Here is a 17,240-nt window from a genome sequence, read left to right as displayed (position 1 = left end):
ACACATTTTTAACTAAAAAATAAGTCTCTGCTCACACTAAGTAGCCTCAATAATTTTAATTGAGGTATCATTATACCAAAATCAGATTTAAATGAGTATGCATACAGTCTTCATTTCCTTAACAAAAAAAGAGGAGGAGAGGAGGAGAGGAGGAAACAAAAATGTTAAACGTATGATTTGTATTCATAAATAAAGGTAAAAAGGAAAAAACACAGAACTTGCCTGGGTCTGAACTTTACAATCAGATTCCCCCCAGCCTTTAATCTGAGCACTAGGGAAGCACAGATGAGTAGACTCCGTGTGTTCAAGGTCAGCCTGGTCTACATAGTGAGTTTCAGGCTAGTCAGGCTACACAGTGTGACTCTGTTTCAAACAACAACAACAAAATAAAAATAGACAGTTTAAATCAAAATAAAGCTGTAGGGTCTGGAAAGGCAGCTAGCTAAGTAGGTGCTCATTAGGGAACCCACGTTCAGTTCCCAGCACCCACATAACAGCTCCAAGGGACTCAAAAGACCACATAACAGCTCACACCCATCTGTAACCCCAGCTCCAGGGGACCCAAGGCCTTCTTCTAGCCTCTTTGGGCCCCAGACACAACACACGTGGCACACATACATACTTGCAGGCAAAACACATATAGACATAAAATAAGCAAATCTTAAAAGTCAAATTCTAGGTCTACCACTTGCTTTCATACGTATACACAAGCACAGTCAACCAATAGTATCAAGAGAGATGTGGGGAAAATGGTTCCAATTCTCCTTGCTATAAAGAAGAAAACATTAAAAGAGGAAAAAACCTAAAGGGCGTCTGTCTCCTAACACTACTACCATCACTACCACAGAAGCAAAACTGACTTCAATGGCAGCACCTGAGACTGACTTCCCTGTTCCTACCCAAAGCCTGTCACATGGAGTTAATTTCAGAACAAACATGCAAATACTAGCTCTCTAAATAGAACTATTCTGCGTGCTGATCCCACCCTGCCTCCACCTGTTTGCTTCTTTTGAGACAGTGTCTCACATTTGCAGCCTGACCTCAAACTCACTGTGAGGCGGAGGCTGGTCTCAATCTTGTGAGCCTCCTAGCTCAAGCTCCGCAAGGACTGAAACTATTCCTGTCCAGCTTTCCTCTTTTAAATATATATTTTTCTTCTTCTAGGAGTTTTGCTTCATTTATGCAAAACAAATAAGCAAACCTTAGAACGCACCACTTTACTAACACAAGTCATACTCAGCGCCAGGTGTGGGGGTGCACATACTCAATCCTAGCACTCTATGAGTTTGACCCTAGTCTAGTTTACAGAATGAATTCAGGCTAGCCAGGGCTACACAGCGAGACCTGGCTTCAAAAACAAAAACAAAAACAAAACAAAAAACAAAACTCTGCAGAGCTCTAGAGATGGCTCAGCAGTTAAGAGCAATGGCTGCTTTTCCAAAAGACCCAGATTCAATTCCCAGCACCCACACGGCAGGTCACAACTATCTGTAACTCCAGTATAGGGGATCAGGCATGCAATGGTGTGCAGACATACACGCAAACAAAATACCTATACACATTAAACAGATAAAATAAAAATTTTTAATTCTATTAATTTTAAGCAACTGACAGGTTTACTGAAAATGATAAACATGTACCTTTACCTAAGTCTACTAAGTTACTTTTGAGTAACTTTAAATCAAATTTCTAGGCCAGGATACACAGTTGGGGGTTCGTTGTTTTGGTGTTGCATATGAAACTCATTGTGTTTTAGAAAGAGAGTCAATTCACGAAGAGATAAGAAACCAGAACTGATAGCAACATGGCCTTTGGTACAACAACCAAAAAGAAGAGGAGGAGGAGGAGGAGGAAGAGAAGGAGGAGGAGGAGGAGGAAGAGAAGGAGGAGGAGGAGGAAGAGGAAAGAAAAGGCAAAACCAAAACACTGTTCCTTAATTCTCGTTAGTCCTGCTACATGTAAAGGGAAGTGCAGTCTCTTCATGCTAGAGTCAGTGCTCAGCGCTGATGAAGAAGTGTTTACATAACCTGACTTGAGTTAGGAAGGGAGCCGAGTGGTGAGTCAGATCTGCCGCAGGTGACCCAGCCGCTGCAAATACTGCCTAAAGCAACCTGTAAGGAAGACGACAGCCAAGCTCTCCTTGGGAGTTTCTTATAACATCTAAACACATCGCAATGTTGCTGTGTGACAACAAATATGTCTCCGTGCTTCTGCAAGACAGAGACCAAGAGTTCATCTTGTCACTGAATTGCCTCTCCTGATTATTAAAGTTTGCTGTCTTCACTTTTAATTTGTCATTCGTGTTCTTCTTTCTCTGTTCCATTATAGAAAAAAACAAAAACTAGAGTAGATTATTTTAGTGTTAAGCTCCTGAGAGTCAAAGCTACTTTTTCTTTTTCCATTGCACTTTAATTACTGATGGTATGGAGGAATTCTGAAAACAAAGAAAATGTGTTGCAAGTACTAAGGTTTTGATTTCTCTCAAAGTAAACAACTGCAAGAAGGAACTGCACTTTACTTATCCACTATTTTTCAAATCAACAACTATATATTGAGATCTTCACAAATATCATATACCAAAATAAATAGAAACAATTTGAGCAAAATATTTTACCGATGCAACTGGAGATTATTATAATTAAACTATGCCAATTTCAGAAAGACAAACATCATATGTTTCTCTCATTTGTCATCCCTTGATTTTCATATAGGTAATTAAAGCAAGCTATTTATCTCACATGAAAATAGAAGGGCCAGGAGTGGTGGCACATGCCTTTAGCCCTGCACTCCAGAGAGAATAGCAAGTGGATCACTGTCAGTCCCAAGTCTGCCTGGTCTATACAGCAAGTTCCAGAACAGTCAGGGCTGCATGGAGAGACAGTATCTCCAAAAAAACAAAATGAAAAAAACAAAAAACAAAAAAAAGGAAGAAAAAGGGAAGGAAGGAAAGAAAAGAAAAAGAAAGTAGAAGTAAATGGAGGACAGAGGAGACTAATAAAAAGGGACATAGGACAGAGTGCAGAGGTAGAGCATCTGAGCAGGACTATGCTCCACATATACACAAACATAACCTCTTTAAAATCATTTTAAAGAACCTTTCTAAGGTTTTTGATTAATGCTCAGCTCATTTGATGACAGTAATATGATAACTCTGGCTTCTAGATAAAAACCGGAAATGAGAAGTTCTATTTTTATTTTACATTCTGTCTCTGTGTAGTAACAGGTGGTGGTTATTTTCCTTAAAACATTCTTGTATACACTCCAGTTTCAAATTATTATAACTGAAAATCCACAATTCCTTTTAAAAAAGCACTTACTGCCCTTTGTTATTTCAAACCAATTATTGTATTTATCTTTACTTATGGTAGAGTAGGAAAATGCAATGAGAACTAAAGTCTAAACGCTTCATTTTATAACTCTTTCAGGTGGTATTTAAAGCAGACACTCCTCAGGGAGTTCTATTAAAATCACCGACATATACTGAGTATGGATGCACACTCCTGTAATCCCAGCACTTGAAAGACAAGGAGCTCAGGAGTTCAAAGTCATCTCCTAAGCTACTCGATGAGTTCTGAGGCCACTGTGGGCTATGCAAGACCTTATTAATAAATTAAATAAATAAATAACTGAAACAAACAAATGTTCAGATAACACAACACAGAATCCTCAAACTCTCACTATTTTTAAATTTCCTACTCATTACATTTATTGACTTGTGGAACGGTATCAATGACAACGCATTTGCAGAAGCCAGAGGACAACTTTTGGGACCCGGCTTAGTTCCCTCCTTCTGTCATGTAGGCCCTGGGGTTCACTGCTCTTCACCTGCTAGGTTGAAACTCTCTTATTACTATTATAATTGCTGCTGTGTGTGTGTGGTGACGCACCTGTGGCAGCCGGAGGACAACCCTGCTGCGTGTGTGTGGTGACGCTCCTGTGGCAATGGGAGGACAACCCTGCTGCGTGTGTGTGGTGACGCTCCTGTGGTAGCCGGAGGACAACCCTGCTGCGTGTGTGTGGTGACGCTCCTGTGGCAGCCGGAGGACAACCCTGCTGCGTGTGTGTGGTGACACACCTGTGGCAATGGGAGGACAACCCTGCTGCGTGTGTGTGGTGACGCACCTATAGCAGCCGGAGGACTACCCTGCTTCGTGTGTGTGGTGACGCACCTATAGCAGCCGGAGGACAACCCTGCTGCGTGTGTGTGGTGACGCACCTGTGGCAGCCGGAGGACAACCCTGCTGCGTGTGTGTGGTGACACACCTGTGGTAGCCGGAGGACAACCCTGCTGCGTGTGTGTGGTGACGCTCCTGTGGCAATGGGAGGACAACCCTGCTGCGTGTGTGTGGTGACGCACCTATAGCAGCCGGAGGACAACTCTGCTGCGTGTGTGTGGTGACGCACCTGTGGCAGCCGGAGGACAACCCTGCTGCGTGTGTGTGGTGACGCTCCTGTGGCAATGGGAGGACAACCCTGCTGCGTGTGTGTGGTGACACACCTGTGGCAATGGGAGGACAACCCTGCTGCGTGTGTGTGGTGACGCACCTATAGCAGCCGGAGGACTACCCTGCTTCGTGTGTGTGGTGACGCACCTATAGCAGCCGGAGGACAACCCTGCTGCGTGTGTGTGGTGACGCTCCTGTGGCAATGGGAGGGCAACTCTTCTGCGTGTGTGTGGTGACGCACCTATAGCAGCCGGAGGACAACCCTGCTGCCTGTGTGTGGTGACGCTCCTGTGGCAGCCGGAGGACAACCCTGCTGCCTGTGTGTGGTGATGCTCCTGTGGCAGCCGGAGGACAACCCTGCTGCCTGTGTGTGGTGACACACCTATAGCAGCCGGAGGACAACTCTATGGAGTTGGTTCTCACTGTCCAACCTTAAGGAACAGAACTTGGGTCATCAGGCATCAGCCCAAGCTCTTACATCTGTCATTTATTTTACCCTTTTCCCCAAAAGCAACTTACTAATAACAGCTAACAGTAACAACTAACATGCTAATACTAGCAATTCCATCTCTTTCTCTTCCGTTATTTTCTCTTCCTCTATTTTTGACACCTGATAAAGTACAACTTGTTCGTCTATACAGGGAGACTAAAACAGTGATATTCTTTGACCATAAGCCACTTGCTGGCCATGTATGATACTCTTCCAGTCCAGATGCTTACTCCCCACGCCTACAGCAACAACTGTGGAAATAAGCAGTACAGAGTGTCTCTGAGCCCCTGGTCCCAGGAAGCTCCCATTTTTAGCTTCTGCCTAAATAAGCAATATTATTTTATGAAACTTTCTAAGAACACTTTATTCACAAAGAAGAGGACAGAATAAGTCATATAAAACAAAACAAATTAAAGTTACCATTGGAAATATAGTTAAATAGATATTTTGGACATAAAGAAAAAACTTTTTAGAGAAAAATTATTTATAAAACTCATATATACACTTAAATCTGAGTTGTTTCTTCAATTCTAAAAACAGCTTTTTAGGGGCTAGAACCCTAAAGCTTTATGTTGTGCAGTAACCTGAGCAGACTGGAGAGGAACTCCAGCCCATAATCTCATTACAAGGCAGCAGGGTTAGAAGACAAAGGTCAGGAAGCAGCTCCCACACTTGAGAGTAGACGGCTCATTATTTCACAGGCATTAAAGGCTGGTCAGCTGGATTTACAAAACTAATGCAACCACTTATGCTTTAACGCTCAAGGTAAACTTTAATATTAAGACTTTATCGTTAAGAGCAAGGAAATTGGGGGCTGGAGAGATGGCTCAGTGGTTAAGAGTGCCGCCTGCTCTTACAAAGGTCCTAAGTTCAATTCCCAGCAACTACATGGTGGCTCATAACCATCTGTAATGTGATATGGCACCCTCTTCTGGCCTGCAGGAGTACATGCAGGCAGAGCACTGTATACATAATAATAAATAAATAAATCTTAAAAAAAAAAAAAGAGCAACGAAGTTAAAACTACTTTTCACTTGTACTTGAATAACCTCCCAAACATACACTAGTGCTTCAGTTGTTCCTTCAAGGACTTTCAGGAAAAAGCTGTCACTTGATCTTTTCTAAACAGCTCCACAAGGCACAAAAATAGTTAATGTGCATATAAATGTCAACAGACACTGCATTTCAAGGCCTCTATCCCTTAATGATTCAACAAGATATGTCTATTTAATGGCCTTACGTCCATATTCAGAAAACTAATTTTTACTCTTGCTTGAATGAGATTTAATTTCAAGAGCAAAAATAATTTTCTTAAATGTTCAATAAACAGGCTGAGCAACTGTGCAAGAGACTCTACAACCGACTCTGAGCCTCCTTTAGCAAGCAGTGAAATCTTTGGTTACTCTAGGGCCAGGGATCCCTATCAGAAGCCATGTAACAGAGTGCAGAGAGGGCTCGCAAAAGCTGGGTAAACACTAAAAGGATGGACGATGAGCATGCAACAACTAAAAAAAAGTAATTAAAAATTCAAATATATAAGGAATCCAAGTGTTTCTGGGTCTAACATACAATTCCATTGTAGCCTTGGATCTGAACGTGACAACACAAGATGTCTCGCCACCAGACCCCAGTGAACGGTGTCTCAGCCCACTCGGACCCAGTCAAGACTGCTATATATATGCATTAAAAACGGTTGTCTTAGCAGGGTGTAGTGGTGCACACCTTTAATCTCAGCACTCAAGAGGCAGAGGAAGGCGGATCACTGTTAGTTCAAGGCCAGCCTGGGCTCCAAAGCAAGTCCAGGACAGCCAAAGCTACACAGAGAAACCCCATCTCAAAAAATCAAAACAAAACAAAATCAAAAATACCAAAAACTGTTGTCTTGGGACCAGAGATGAGTCAGTGATTAATAGCACTTGCTGTTTTTGCAGAGAGCTCAAGTTCAGTATCCAGCACGCACATGGAGGCTCACAGGCACCTAACTCCAGATCCAAGAGGTCGGATACCCTCTTCCAGTCTCCACAGGCCTCACATGTGCACGTGGTACACAGTCACACATGCAGGCGCACACTCATAAAACAAAAACACATATTTTGTTTTGTTTTTTTTCTGAGACAAGGTTTCTCTGTGTAGTCTTGGCTGTCCTGGACTTGTTTTGTAGACCAGGCTGGCCTTAGACTCACAGCGATCCGCCTGCCTCTGCCTCCTGAGTGCTGGCATTACAGGTGCACGCCATTGTGCCTGGCAAAAATATATCTTTTTAAAATTGCTACTTGAGTTGCTGATTTAAATCTCATTTTAGAAAATCGTGACATAGCCAGGTGGTCCAAGCCCTATCTCCCCTTTTTTCTAATTTTTTGAGACAGAATTTCACAGTGTAGCTCTGGCTGGCCTGGAACTCAGAGAGGCATCTACCTGCTGATACTTCCTGAGTGGTGAGATCAAAAGCATAACACAGCAAATCTTTAATCTCAATATTCAGGAAACAAATGCTTCGCAAGTTCCAAGCCAGCTGGTCTACACAGTGAGACTGACTTTAAAAAAAAAATGAATGAACTGAATTCTTGATTAAAATTAAGCCAAAATTTACAATGTCTGAAATGGCTCTTAGTGTACTTTTGCCGTGCAGAATAGTATTCTCAGCACTGGCAAGTATAAAATCAAAATAGCAATCAACTGAGAATAACATCGATAATTCTGTCTCCTGCAGTATCGAATATTCTGCCAAAATTTTACTCTTTACACACAAAAAGATAAGGTCATCCGTCTGTCTTAGTAGTATCATGTCGTTCATCTTCCGTCCGTGGCCCGGCTTATGCAAACTGACAGGCCAGGCCAGGCGCTCCTTGCTTCCTGCTTGCTTTCGGACAAGAACAGATGGACCTCGAGATCAAAGGTCCTGTTTTTCCGCACAGGCGGCTTAGAGCACTCAGGTTAAGATGAGCCCAGTGCGCTGGGCGAAGGTACTGGTCTCATTGGGGAAGGTGGGAATGAGCTTTCCAGTCAGTGTCACAGTGCTGCACACGCCTGATGATACCAGCAGTGCTACAGCCCTTCATTAAGCTGACGTGCTTAACACAGAGGATGTGGCAGACACCCAAAGCCAGCCAGAAGGCAAGTCTGGTGAGATGCAGGCCCCTAGGTGCTTTGCTGTTGGTCAGCACCGATCTCAAAGCATGTGGCAAACTGACAGGCAGTCAAGCCCAGGGCAGTCCAGCAGCTCACAGGGCAGCTTCTTGATTGGTAGCTGAGTTCGGTGTCTAGTGGTGATTCTCTGGGGAGGAGGGGAGCCCTCTCTTCCCCAGAATAAATGGGGCTCTCAGATGGTCATGGTGGGAGGGATGGTGCGAGCATGAGAGGTTATTCCCTGAACCAGCGACATTTACAGACCTTGGGCAGGGGGAAGGGTTTCCAGGGTGAATGTGTCTGATTTGCTGGGGCTAGGGGTGCCAGGATACTTAATCTACATGTAACAAAACAGTCCTATCATAAGAGGAGAAATGCAGTACTTAATTATCCTATGGGTCGGGGGAAGAGCTTCCAGGTATGATTAAAGGTCATTTGCTGAAGGCTAAGATCCCCTTAGCATAGGGTGGGTGTTTCCAGGACTCCCCAGGTGCCTGTTGAACAGAGTCTATCAGGGAAGGTTCCGGCCTGTAATCTTCCCCAGGGCTGTGTGATGCTCTTTAGGAGACCTGGGAGCCCCCAGATGAGTTGAGGAGAGAACCCTGTTGAGTAAGGAAGGGGCTGAGCTCAGCGGGCTGGAAACACCAGACTTCAACCCTAAAAAGCAGGGTTCCACAGTACGCAAATGTATCTTCATTCTTGGTAGATAGTAAATTTATATATACCAAGAATATATATGTAAGAAATATTTTTAGAATAAATTTTAATAATTTATCAGTAAATATTTTATTTATATACATATATTCCCAGAGTTGTGTAAAAATTTATCAGGCTAAAAGTAGTCATCATTAGAACAATGTCTTAAAAGCTAGGAACACTTACTGCTCTTCTGGAGGACCCAAGTTTGGTTTCCAGCACTCGCACTGGTCACCTCACAACTGCCTGTAATCCTAGCTCCAGAGAACTCAATGCCTCCTGGTCTCTGCGGACAGCCATACATACAGTGCTCTCTCTCGAGCTCTCCCCCCCTCCTGCCCCCCGCCTCTTTCACATGCGCGCGCACGCGCACACACACACACATACACAAACACACACACTACTTAATTTAAAATCTTAGTAAGTAAAAAGGATTACAAGCAATCCTAGCTCTAGGGAATCTGTCTGGGTATTTCTGTAGCATTTGTCAGCCTCTAACTGCGCTTGCTGCCTTCCAGCTAAAAGGAGAGGAGTTACCGGTATCAGCAAATGAGATCTGTAGAGTACAGGTGGGTATTTAACTTTGTTTTCTACCAATTTCTATCCACACGACCCTCTTTCACTGTCTTCCACCAGCCCATTTCACCAGGAACAAGATGGCTTCAAATGACTCACAATAAGACCTACTGGGGCTTCACTAAGGTGACTCTTCACTTTGCACACACAGCTGTCAAGGCTGGAGCTAAGGCTGCCTGTGGAGAAACGAGTCCTGGCAGGAGTGACAAGAACCAAGTGACCTGCTTTGACATAATCACCTCGGAGGTACAAATGTCTATGTTTCTATAAACTCTGAGATCACAGTCATTGTTTTTATGAACAATTGCACAAAAAGTTAAGCCAAGTATGAAAGCATGTTTTCCTGGAGTTGAGCCAGAATACTGAAACACAAATGAAGTTTTATTTATTAAGAATAAGAATACACTTAAGACAAGAGATAGGAAGCATTTTTTTAAACCTGTTATCTTGTTATCCCAGCCACCTAAATTTCCTTAAAGGTTAAGTTAAAGTGAAGAAAAATTAGCTTAGAAAATAAAACATCTGCCAAAAGCTGACTGATTCCTACGCCTTCCATCTATAAACTCCTAGTGCTGAGACTCCTCTTAGGAAAGTCAGATTTCATTCTCATACGCTAGTCCAATCCGTATGACAAGGGAGCTTTCCTGTGCTGGAGCGCTGTGCAGGAGCACACAAGGCAACAGCTTGGCTCCACCCCCTGCGCCATCTCCTCTCCTCTCCCAGCCTTCAAAATTCCGATCCTTTGCCCTTTTAGTGCTAAGTCTAGAAGGGGGAGGGAAATAAAAAGCTAGTAGAAATATAAATTATTATGCCCCAAGAAACTCCAGTTGCTGCTGGGACTGAAGTTTACCTGGAGGACGTGGATTGTCGTTAGAAAACTCCTCTGAGGTTGCCTGAAGAGGTGGTCCAGCACACTCCCCTGGGGGTGCCTGAAGAGGTGGTCCAGCACACTCCCCTGGGGGTGCCTGAAGAGGTGGTCCAGCAGTTAAGAACTTGTGTTCTTGCATAAGACCCAGGTTGGATTCCCAAAACCAACATGGAGGGTCTCTAGTCCCAGATGATACAACACCCTCTTCTAACTTCTGCAGGCACCAGACATGCATGTGATGCACAAATACAGTCACACATGTAAAGTAAACCAAAGAAAAGGTAAAAGAATTCCTTCACTATGAGATATTAGTAGCAGAGAATATATCCTTTTTCAGATTTTTATTTTCGTGTGTGTGCGTGCGTGTGTGCGTGCGTGCGTGCGTGCGTGCGTGTGTGTGTGTGTGTGTGAGCGTGTGTGTGTGTGTGTGTGTATTAATGCAGGTGTTCTCAGAAGCCAGGTGTGTCAGATCCCCTGGAACTAGAGCTAAGATTATTAACTCATTAGATAGTTACATGCCACCTAATAAGGGTGCTGAGAATGAAACTTGGTCCTCTGCTGGGCAGTACATGTCCTTCCTGAGCATCCCTGTGGCCCAAGAATCCTTCTTTTCTAGGAGGTAATACAGTAAGGACAATAAAAAAACAACAGGAGATGCAGCTTCATGATGTCTGGGTTAGGGTCAGGGTCAGGGTCAGGGTCAGGGTCAGGGTCAGGGTCAGGGTCAGGGTCAGGGGTGATTTTTGAAGGCAGGACTAGGAAATTGCATGGCGGATCGCTTCTGCAGTCCTGGAACTTGGGAAGCTGAAGCAGGTCTGCTTCCAACTCAATCCCACAGAATGAAACCAAAGAAAACAAGTCACAACAACAACAACAAAACCACCCAGGATTTGAAGCCAGTAGCTCCTAACTAGCCAGTTCAAAGCCTGCCTGGTCTACAGAACTATCTATGACAAAGAAAGAAAAGTCAGCGAGAGGAGCCGAGGCCCCTGAGCTGCCAGGACCTTCTGAGGGTCACATGTGCAAACGCTGAAGAACTCTGTGCGTCAACTCTAGTTTCCTCCGGCCGTAGGCTATTTCTCCATGCTGAATAAATAACAGAGTACAAGGACATGTTGGGGCAACAAATAAACAAAAACAATTTCATAGCAGAACCCTGGCCTGGCACTAGTTTCCTGTGTCCACTGTTTCCCTCACATCGATAGCCTGGCAGTCACAATCATCTTTTTATTTTATTTTTTATTTTTTGCTTATTGAGGCTGGAGAGGTGGTTCAGTGGTTAAAAGCAGTGGCTCTTTTCCAAAGGACCATGACTCAATTCCCAGCACCTATATGGCAGCTCATGACATCTATAATCCCAGTTACAGGAGATCCAGTGTCCTTTTCTGGTCTCCCTGGGTACCAGGCACCATGTGATACAGATATACATGCAGGCAAACAGTGAACCACATAAAACAATCATAATACTTTAAGTTCTATTACACGTATTTATTGTGTGTATGTGGTGCATGTGCTCTAGGGCAGGCACACACACGTGTGGGAGTCTCAGAGATAGAACTCAAGTTGTCAGCCTTGCAGCAAGCAGCACTGCAGCTGAGCTGTCTTGTGGCAGACACTGACCCTTTCAGAAGGTGTGTCAGATGACACAAGTATTCTGTTAAAAATCCTGTCAGCGTCTTCCCGACCCCAAGTACGAAGCAACGTCTTTGAAGCCCTGCAGTGTTTCTCCTAGTGAATCTCCTATCCACACTGGCCTCCAGCTGTCGCCTGCATAAACTCGTCACTGTGTCTTAGGGCTTGTTCTGCCTGCAATGCTCTTCCTGGACCAGTGAGCAGCTCTCCACCTCCCTTAGTAGAGTTACCCATGGTCCTACAGTCCTACATGACCTCAACCACTACATGACCAGGACTTCATAACTGTAATTTTGCTACTGTTATGAGTCATAGATATCAGTTATGCAGTTAGTCTGTAGGTGCTCCCCTATGAAAGGGTCGCCTGACACCACAAAGGGGTCTAGATCCACCGGTTGAGGAACCACTGACACAGCCAGTCCATACCTCTTGCTCTCCATCTCCTTCAAGGCTGTGTTCCCATGTCACTTTCTCCATGATGCACCCGAGTGGGTAGAGCACAGGCCACTGCATGTCTAGGGTGTAGCCCCCACATCAGCAGAAAGTTACAGCAACTCTGATCCCATTTCCCTGCCTCATTTTTCCTCGTATGTCATGATGATTTTGGATCTGTTGTGGAAAGCCTACCGTCTCAGCTACTGTGGAGACTACGGCAGAAGGCTCTCAAGTTCAGGGCCTTCCTGAAGCACACAGGTGTCAGGCCAGTGTGGGTATCTTAATGAGACACTGACTGAAAACAAAATGTTTGAAGAAGTAGGGATGCAGTTCAGCACCTAGTATGTAGGAGTCTCTATGTTTAATTTCTAGTACTAGAGGAGGAAAAAAGGAAAGGAAGAAAATCTGGATCTGCCTTCATTATTTGTTTACACTAGAATGTAGGCTTCAATATGGAAGGGGATTTTTTTTTCTTTGCAGATGTTCCCTGTGCTTCTTATTAACATCTTCACGGAGCCTTTAAAAACCCATTTGCTCAGCTGGACATGGTGGTGCACCCCTTAATCCCAGCACCCCAGAGGCAGAGGCAGGCAGATCACTGTTGAGTTCGAGGCCAGTCTGGTCTATAATGCAAGTCTAGGACAGCCAAGGCTACACAAAGAACCCTGTCTCAAAACAACAACAACAACAACAAACCATTTGTTCAATGACTGAATAACCAAAATCAAAATCAAGCAAAAATAAATTATCATCTGAGCATTCCAAATACTGTGAGCAGAAAGGCCAAAGGATTACATTTACTGCAAAAAAGAGAAAACACAATCTATGTCCTGACAAATATATAAAAGAGACTGGAGAAATGGCTCAACAAGTAAGGACACCTGCTACCATATTTGATGACCTGAGTCCAACCCTGGGTCCTACATAGTAGGAGAGAACTTATCTCAAAGGTGTCATTTGACCTCTCTCTCATGCCACAGCAAACAAGCACACACCCATACACACACAAAAATAAATTTAAAAAACTCATATCAAAGGGGGCTGGAGAGATGGCTCAGATGTTGAGAGCATTTGATGCTCTTTTAAAGGACATGAGTTTAGTTCCCAGAACCAACGTCAGGTGCCTCACAACCGCCGTAACTACAGCTCCAGGGGATCCAACATGCTCTTCTGGCCTCTGCTGGCATTTGCGCGTTTGTGTAGCAGCACATAGGTGTATATACACACACACACACATTTAAAATCTCTATCTATGCATCTACCTTTTAAAAATGCACTAAGTCCCAGCACTCGGAAGTCAGAGGCAGGTGGATCGCTGTGAGTTTGAGGCCATCCTGGTCTACAAAGTGAGTCCAGGACAGACAAGGCTACACAGAGAAACCCTGTCTCCAAAAACCAAAAAACAAAACGATGCACTAAAGGGTTTGCAAGATGGCTTAGTGGGTAAGAGCACGTGCTGCACAAGCCTAGAGACCCGAGTCCACCTGCTGGAGCCCATGTGAGTGGCCCGTGAGAGCTGATCCCCAAGGCTGCCCTCTGCTGCACGCACACCTTCTCACCATGCCCAGGTCATACACAAAGTAACACAAACGCACAAGATCTATGTGTGTATTTCGTCACTTCTAGAAAGTTTACAGCTGGTTCTTCTCTGGTCTCTGTTCCTCCCACCTCCCCCACCTTCTGTTGTTTTTGAAATGGGGTCTCACTCTGTAGCCCAGACTGGGCCCCAAATCGTACCAATTCTCTTGCCCCAGCCTGGTAAGTACTGAGACCGCAACCTGAGTCCAGCTGTTACAAAAAGAAAACGCAATGAAGACAAAACATTTAAATCACATTAAAATAAAATGTGATGTGCTATTTGCATTGCGTTGAAGAGTCCCAGAACACACTTTTTAAAGGCTGCTGTTCTGGTGTTAGTAGTCAAAGAGACAAGGGCAAATACAGGCTTTTTTCTGTCATCAGTCAGCTGGCATAGAAGGCCTCCAAGAGATGCTAGTCGGTTGGAGAAGGGATCCTCGGAAGATAATTCTTTTACAAGCCCAAGAGAATTCTTTTTCCAAAATCACTCCGCAGTCCCCCACTTCATGTGCCTCTCCAATGCCATTCTTAACAGGCCCGTGAAATCTCAGCTGAAGAAACAGTATGATTACATAATTACACATACAGAAAAACTTGGTATTCTATCATTCCTCTTTCTACAAAAATTAAAACCATGCTTAAGTTTTTGTTGAAAACATTTTGCTGTGAAGCTGCCTTATTAAAAAAGATGCTCACTATGATGTGGGACTGTGTTTTTAAAGGCTGAGCAGTTTTGTTTACTATCATTTATTATTTAATGCATTCTTCCCAGTTGTCTCCTCGAAGGAAGAGAGAAAAAAGCTATACCGGTGCAATCAATGAGGGAGGCTACGTTCCAAAGAAGCTGTCCTGAAAGGCTATGTATGACCTAAGTGTTTAGCACTGACACAGATAAAGTTCAGGTGGTTGGTAGGTGTCACGTGTCTCACCCTTAAAAAAAAAACCACGATTGCGATCCCACAGAGGAAAGCAGAGTGAAAAATCTGGTCTGTCGGTGATTTCTCCAGGCCTGCCGTCTACACTTCACCATTCCCCGCCCGCCTCTATTATCCTTCAACTGCCCGGGTTCCCAGAGTAGGCTCCCCAGCTCAGTCCCGCAGTGCGTCACCACACCAGTCAAAGGGGGGCCACGCGCCTCCGGTGACACCTCGGCGGCGGCGGCGGCTCACGGTGCGCCCTTCGCGGGGAGGATCGCCCAACTACGTCAACTCAGGCACCGACCGGGGGTGGAGGGAAGGTTATCAACAAAGCATCAGGCCGCAGCCCGAGCGTCCAAAGGTCCTCGCTGGCTCGCTCGCGGCACCGGCACTGACAAATGCACGGGGTTCCAAAGGGTGACTCGCTCGTCGTCGCACAACCGGGGTGGGGGGTGGGGGTGGCGCCGACCGACGGCGGCGGGGTCGATCCGATCCCGTTAGGCCTCCCGCGCGAGCGGTCCCGACCCCTTCACGGAGCCGGGGCCAAACTTCGCGAACCACCATCCATCGCACCGCCGGGTCGCGCGCGCCACGAGCCGCGGGCGAGCAGCGGAGGTGTCCGGCCGGCCCTGGGGGCGGCCCGCGCCGGTTACGCGAACCCGTCGCCCGCGGGCTCAGCCCGAGCGCGGAATTAACAACAATGTCATTACATCGACCCCCTAAACACACACACACACACACGAGTGCCCGAATCTCGCCCGAGCGCGGCTGCCGCGGCGGCCGACTTTTTGTCTTGTCTCCCCGGCGCCTCCGCCCGCAGCCAGCCCGGTCTTACCCGCCAGCTCGTCGGGCTCCAGCCCGCTGTCCGCATCGATCCCGCACAGCACGAAGTAGTGCGCGAAGCGGCAGGCGGCTGGGGAGGACCCCGAGCCCGGGCCCGAGCCGCCGCCGCCGCCGCCGCCGCCGCTCATCCCGCGGTGCTGACCGCCGGCCCGTGCGGCCGTCGCTGGGGTTCGCGGAGGAGGAGGAGGAGCAGGCCACCGCGCCGCTCGCTCGCGCTGCGGGCTCCGCGCCGACCCTAGGGCGACCCCGGCGCGCCCATGGCCGCGCAGCCGCCGCAGCGGGGCTCCTCCTGGACGCTGGTACCGGGGAAGCGGCTCGGGCTCGCGGGCGGGCGGGCGGGAGGGATGCCGCCGCGGCGGGGGAGGGGCGCGGAGGGGGAGTGTCCGCGAGGGAGGCCCGCCCGAGCGCAGCGTCTGGAGCCCGCGGGCCGACGGGAGCGCGCGTGGGGGCGGGTGGGGGGGGCTCGGTGGGCGCGCGGCCGGGCGCGCACCGGAGCGTTCGGAGGGATCGCGTGCGCGCTGGCGGTGATAGTGAGGCAGCCCGCACCCGCCGGTCAGAGCGCGAGCCGCAGAGCGGAGTCCTTGTCTTCCAGGGAGGATGTCGCCCAACCCAACCTAAACAATAACGCAGCCCTGGAGAAAGGACGCAGCAGGCTGAGGTCATTTCCCGCAACGCCCGCCTGGACCGTCTTTTTAAACTGGCACACAGATGCTTAAACCATTTTAAGATCCTAGTCCCTGGCGGGACGACGTGGTGACTCACATCTATAATTCCACCACGCTTGAGGCTGAGGCAGGAGGCTACCTAGTGAGGCCTCATCTCAACACACACACACACACACACACACACACACACACACACGGGGTGGGGGAGATCTAGGGGGAGGAACGGTAAATAACAACCTGGTAACTGACACTTAGCTTCTATAATGACCTCTTTTACCATCTTGGGTGGGTTATTCTTGGAGAGGGAGGTAGTTGCACTTCTTGGCTCATTGTCTTTCCAGGTCTGTAGAGCCCTGGTACCACTTGGCCTGCCATTTATATTTGAGTGAATGAAAGCATGGGGGTGTAGGTAGCAGGAGGTTGGTGCTACTGGGAATACTGTTGCTGTTACACAAGGTACATACAAAAATATTTTACCGAATGTGTGGTCCTATTTTTATTGATGGCTTCTTGCAGAATGTTAGATTCTAAGCTAGTCGAACAAATACAGCCAAGAAACACACCACTTTTTGTTCATTTGAGCGGTAACTGATTTATAAACTTGTAAGCACTAACGATTTAGTCTTTTGGGGTTTTTTTTGTTGTTTTGTTTTGTTTGTTTGTTTTTTGGTTTTTCGAGACAGGGTTTCTCTGTGTAGCCTTGGCTGTCCTGGACCCGCTTTGTAGACCAGGCTGGCCTCGAACTCACAGCGATCCACCTGCCTCTGCCTCCCGAGTGCTGGGATTAAAGGCGTGTGCCACCACGCCCGGCTCTAGTCTTTTGTTTTTATTAGCATATAATATATAGAATATTGGATTTAATTATGACATTTTCATACATGTACTTTTTTTTGGCTTTGGATTTTGTTTTGTTTTTCTGAGGCAGGGTTTCTCTGTGTAGCGTTGGCCGTCGTGGACTCACTTTGTAGA

At 46.5% G+C, this 17,240-nt stretch overlaps 1 protein-coding gene across 2 annotated transcripts in view; it reads right to left on the bottom strand.

Moving 5' to 3' along the window:
• Nucleotides 1-16,043, bottom strand: part of DENND5B (DENN domain containing 5B) — a 138,384-nt gene extending 122,341 nt beyond the window's left edge. The window contains exon 1 of one of the 2 annotated variants that reach the window (XM_084764852.1): nt 15,599-16,043. In XM_084764852.1, the coding sequence (XP_084620978.1) occupies nt 15,599-15,734 (136 nt within the window). In that variant the 5' untranslated portion in view covers nt 15,735-16,043. The remainder of the gene's footprint in view (nt 1-15,598) is intronic. The other variant, XM_084764851.1, reaches the window with a different exon arrangement.
• Nucleotides 16,044-17,240: the final 1,197 nt, after the last annotated feature.

This window comes from Acomys minous (genome assembly GCF_964271855.1).
Source record: "Acomys minous genome assembly, chromosome: 17".
NCBI lineage: Eukaryota > Metazoa > Chordata > Mammalia > Rodentia > Muridae > Acomys > Acomys minous.
The sequence above is the reverse complement of the archived record's forward strand: the minus strand, read 5'-3'. Positions and strand labels throughout refer to the sequence as shown.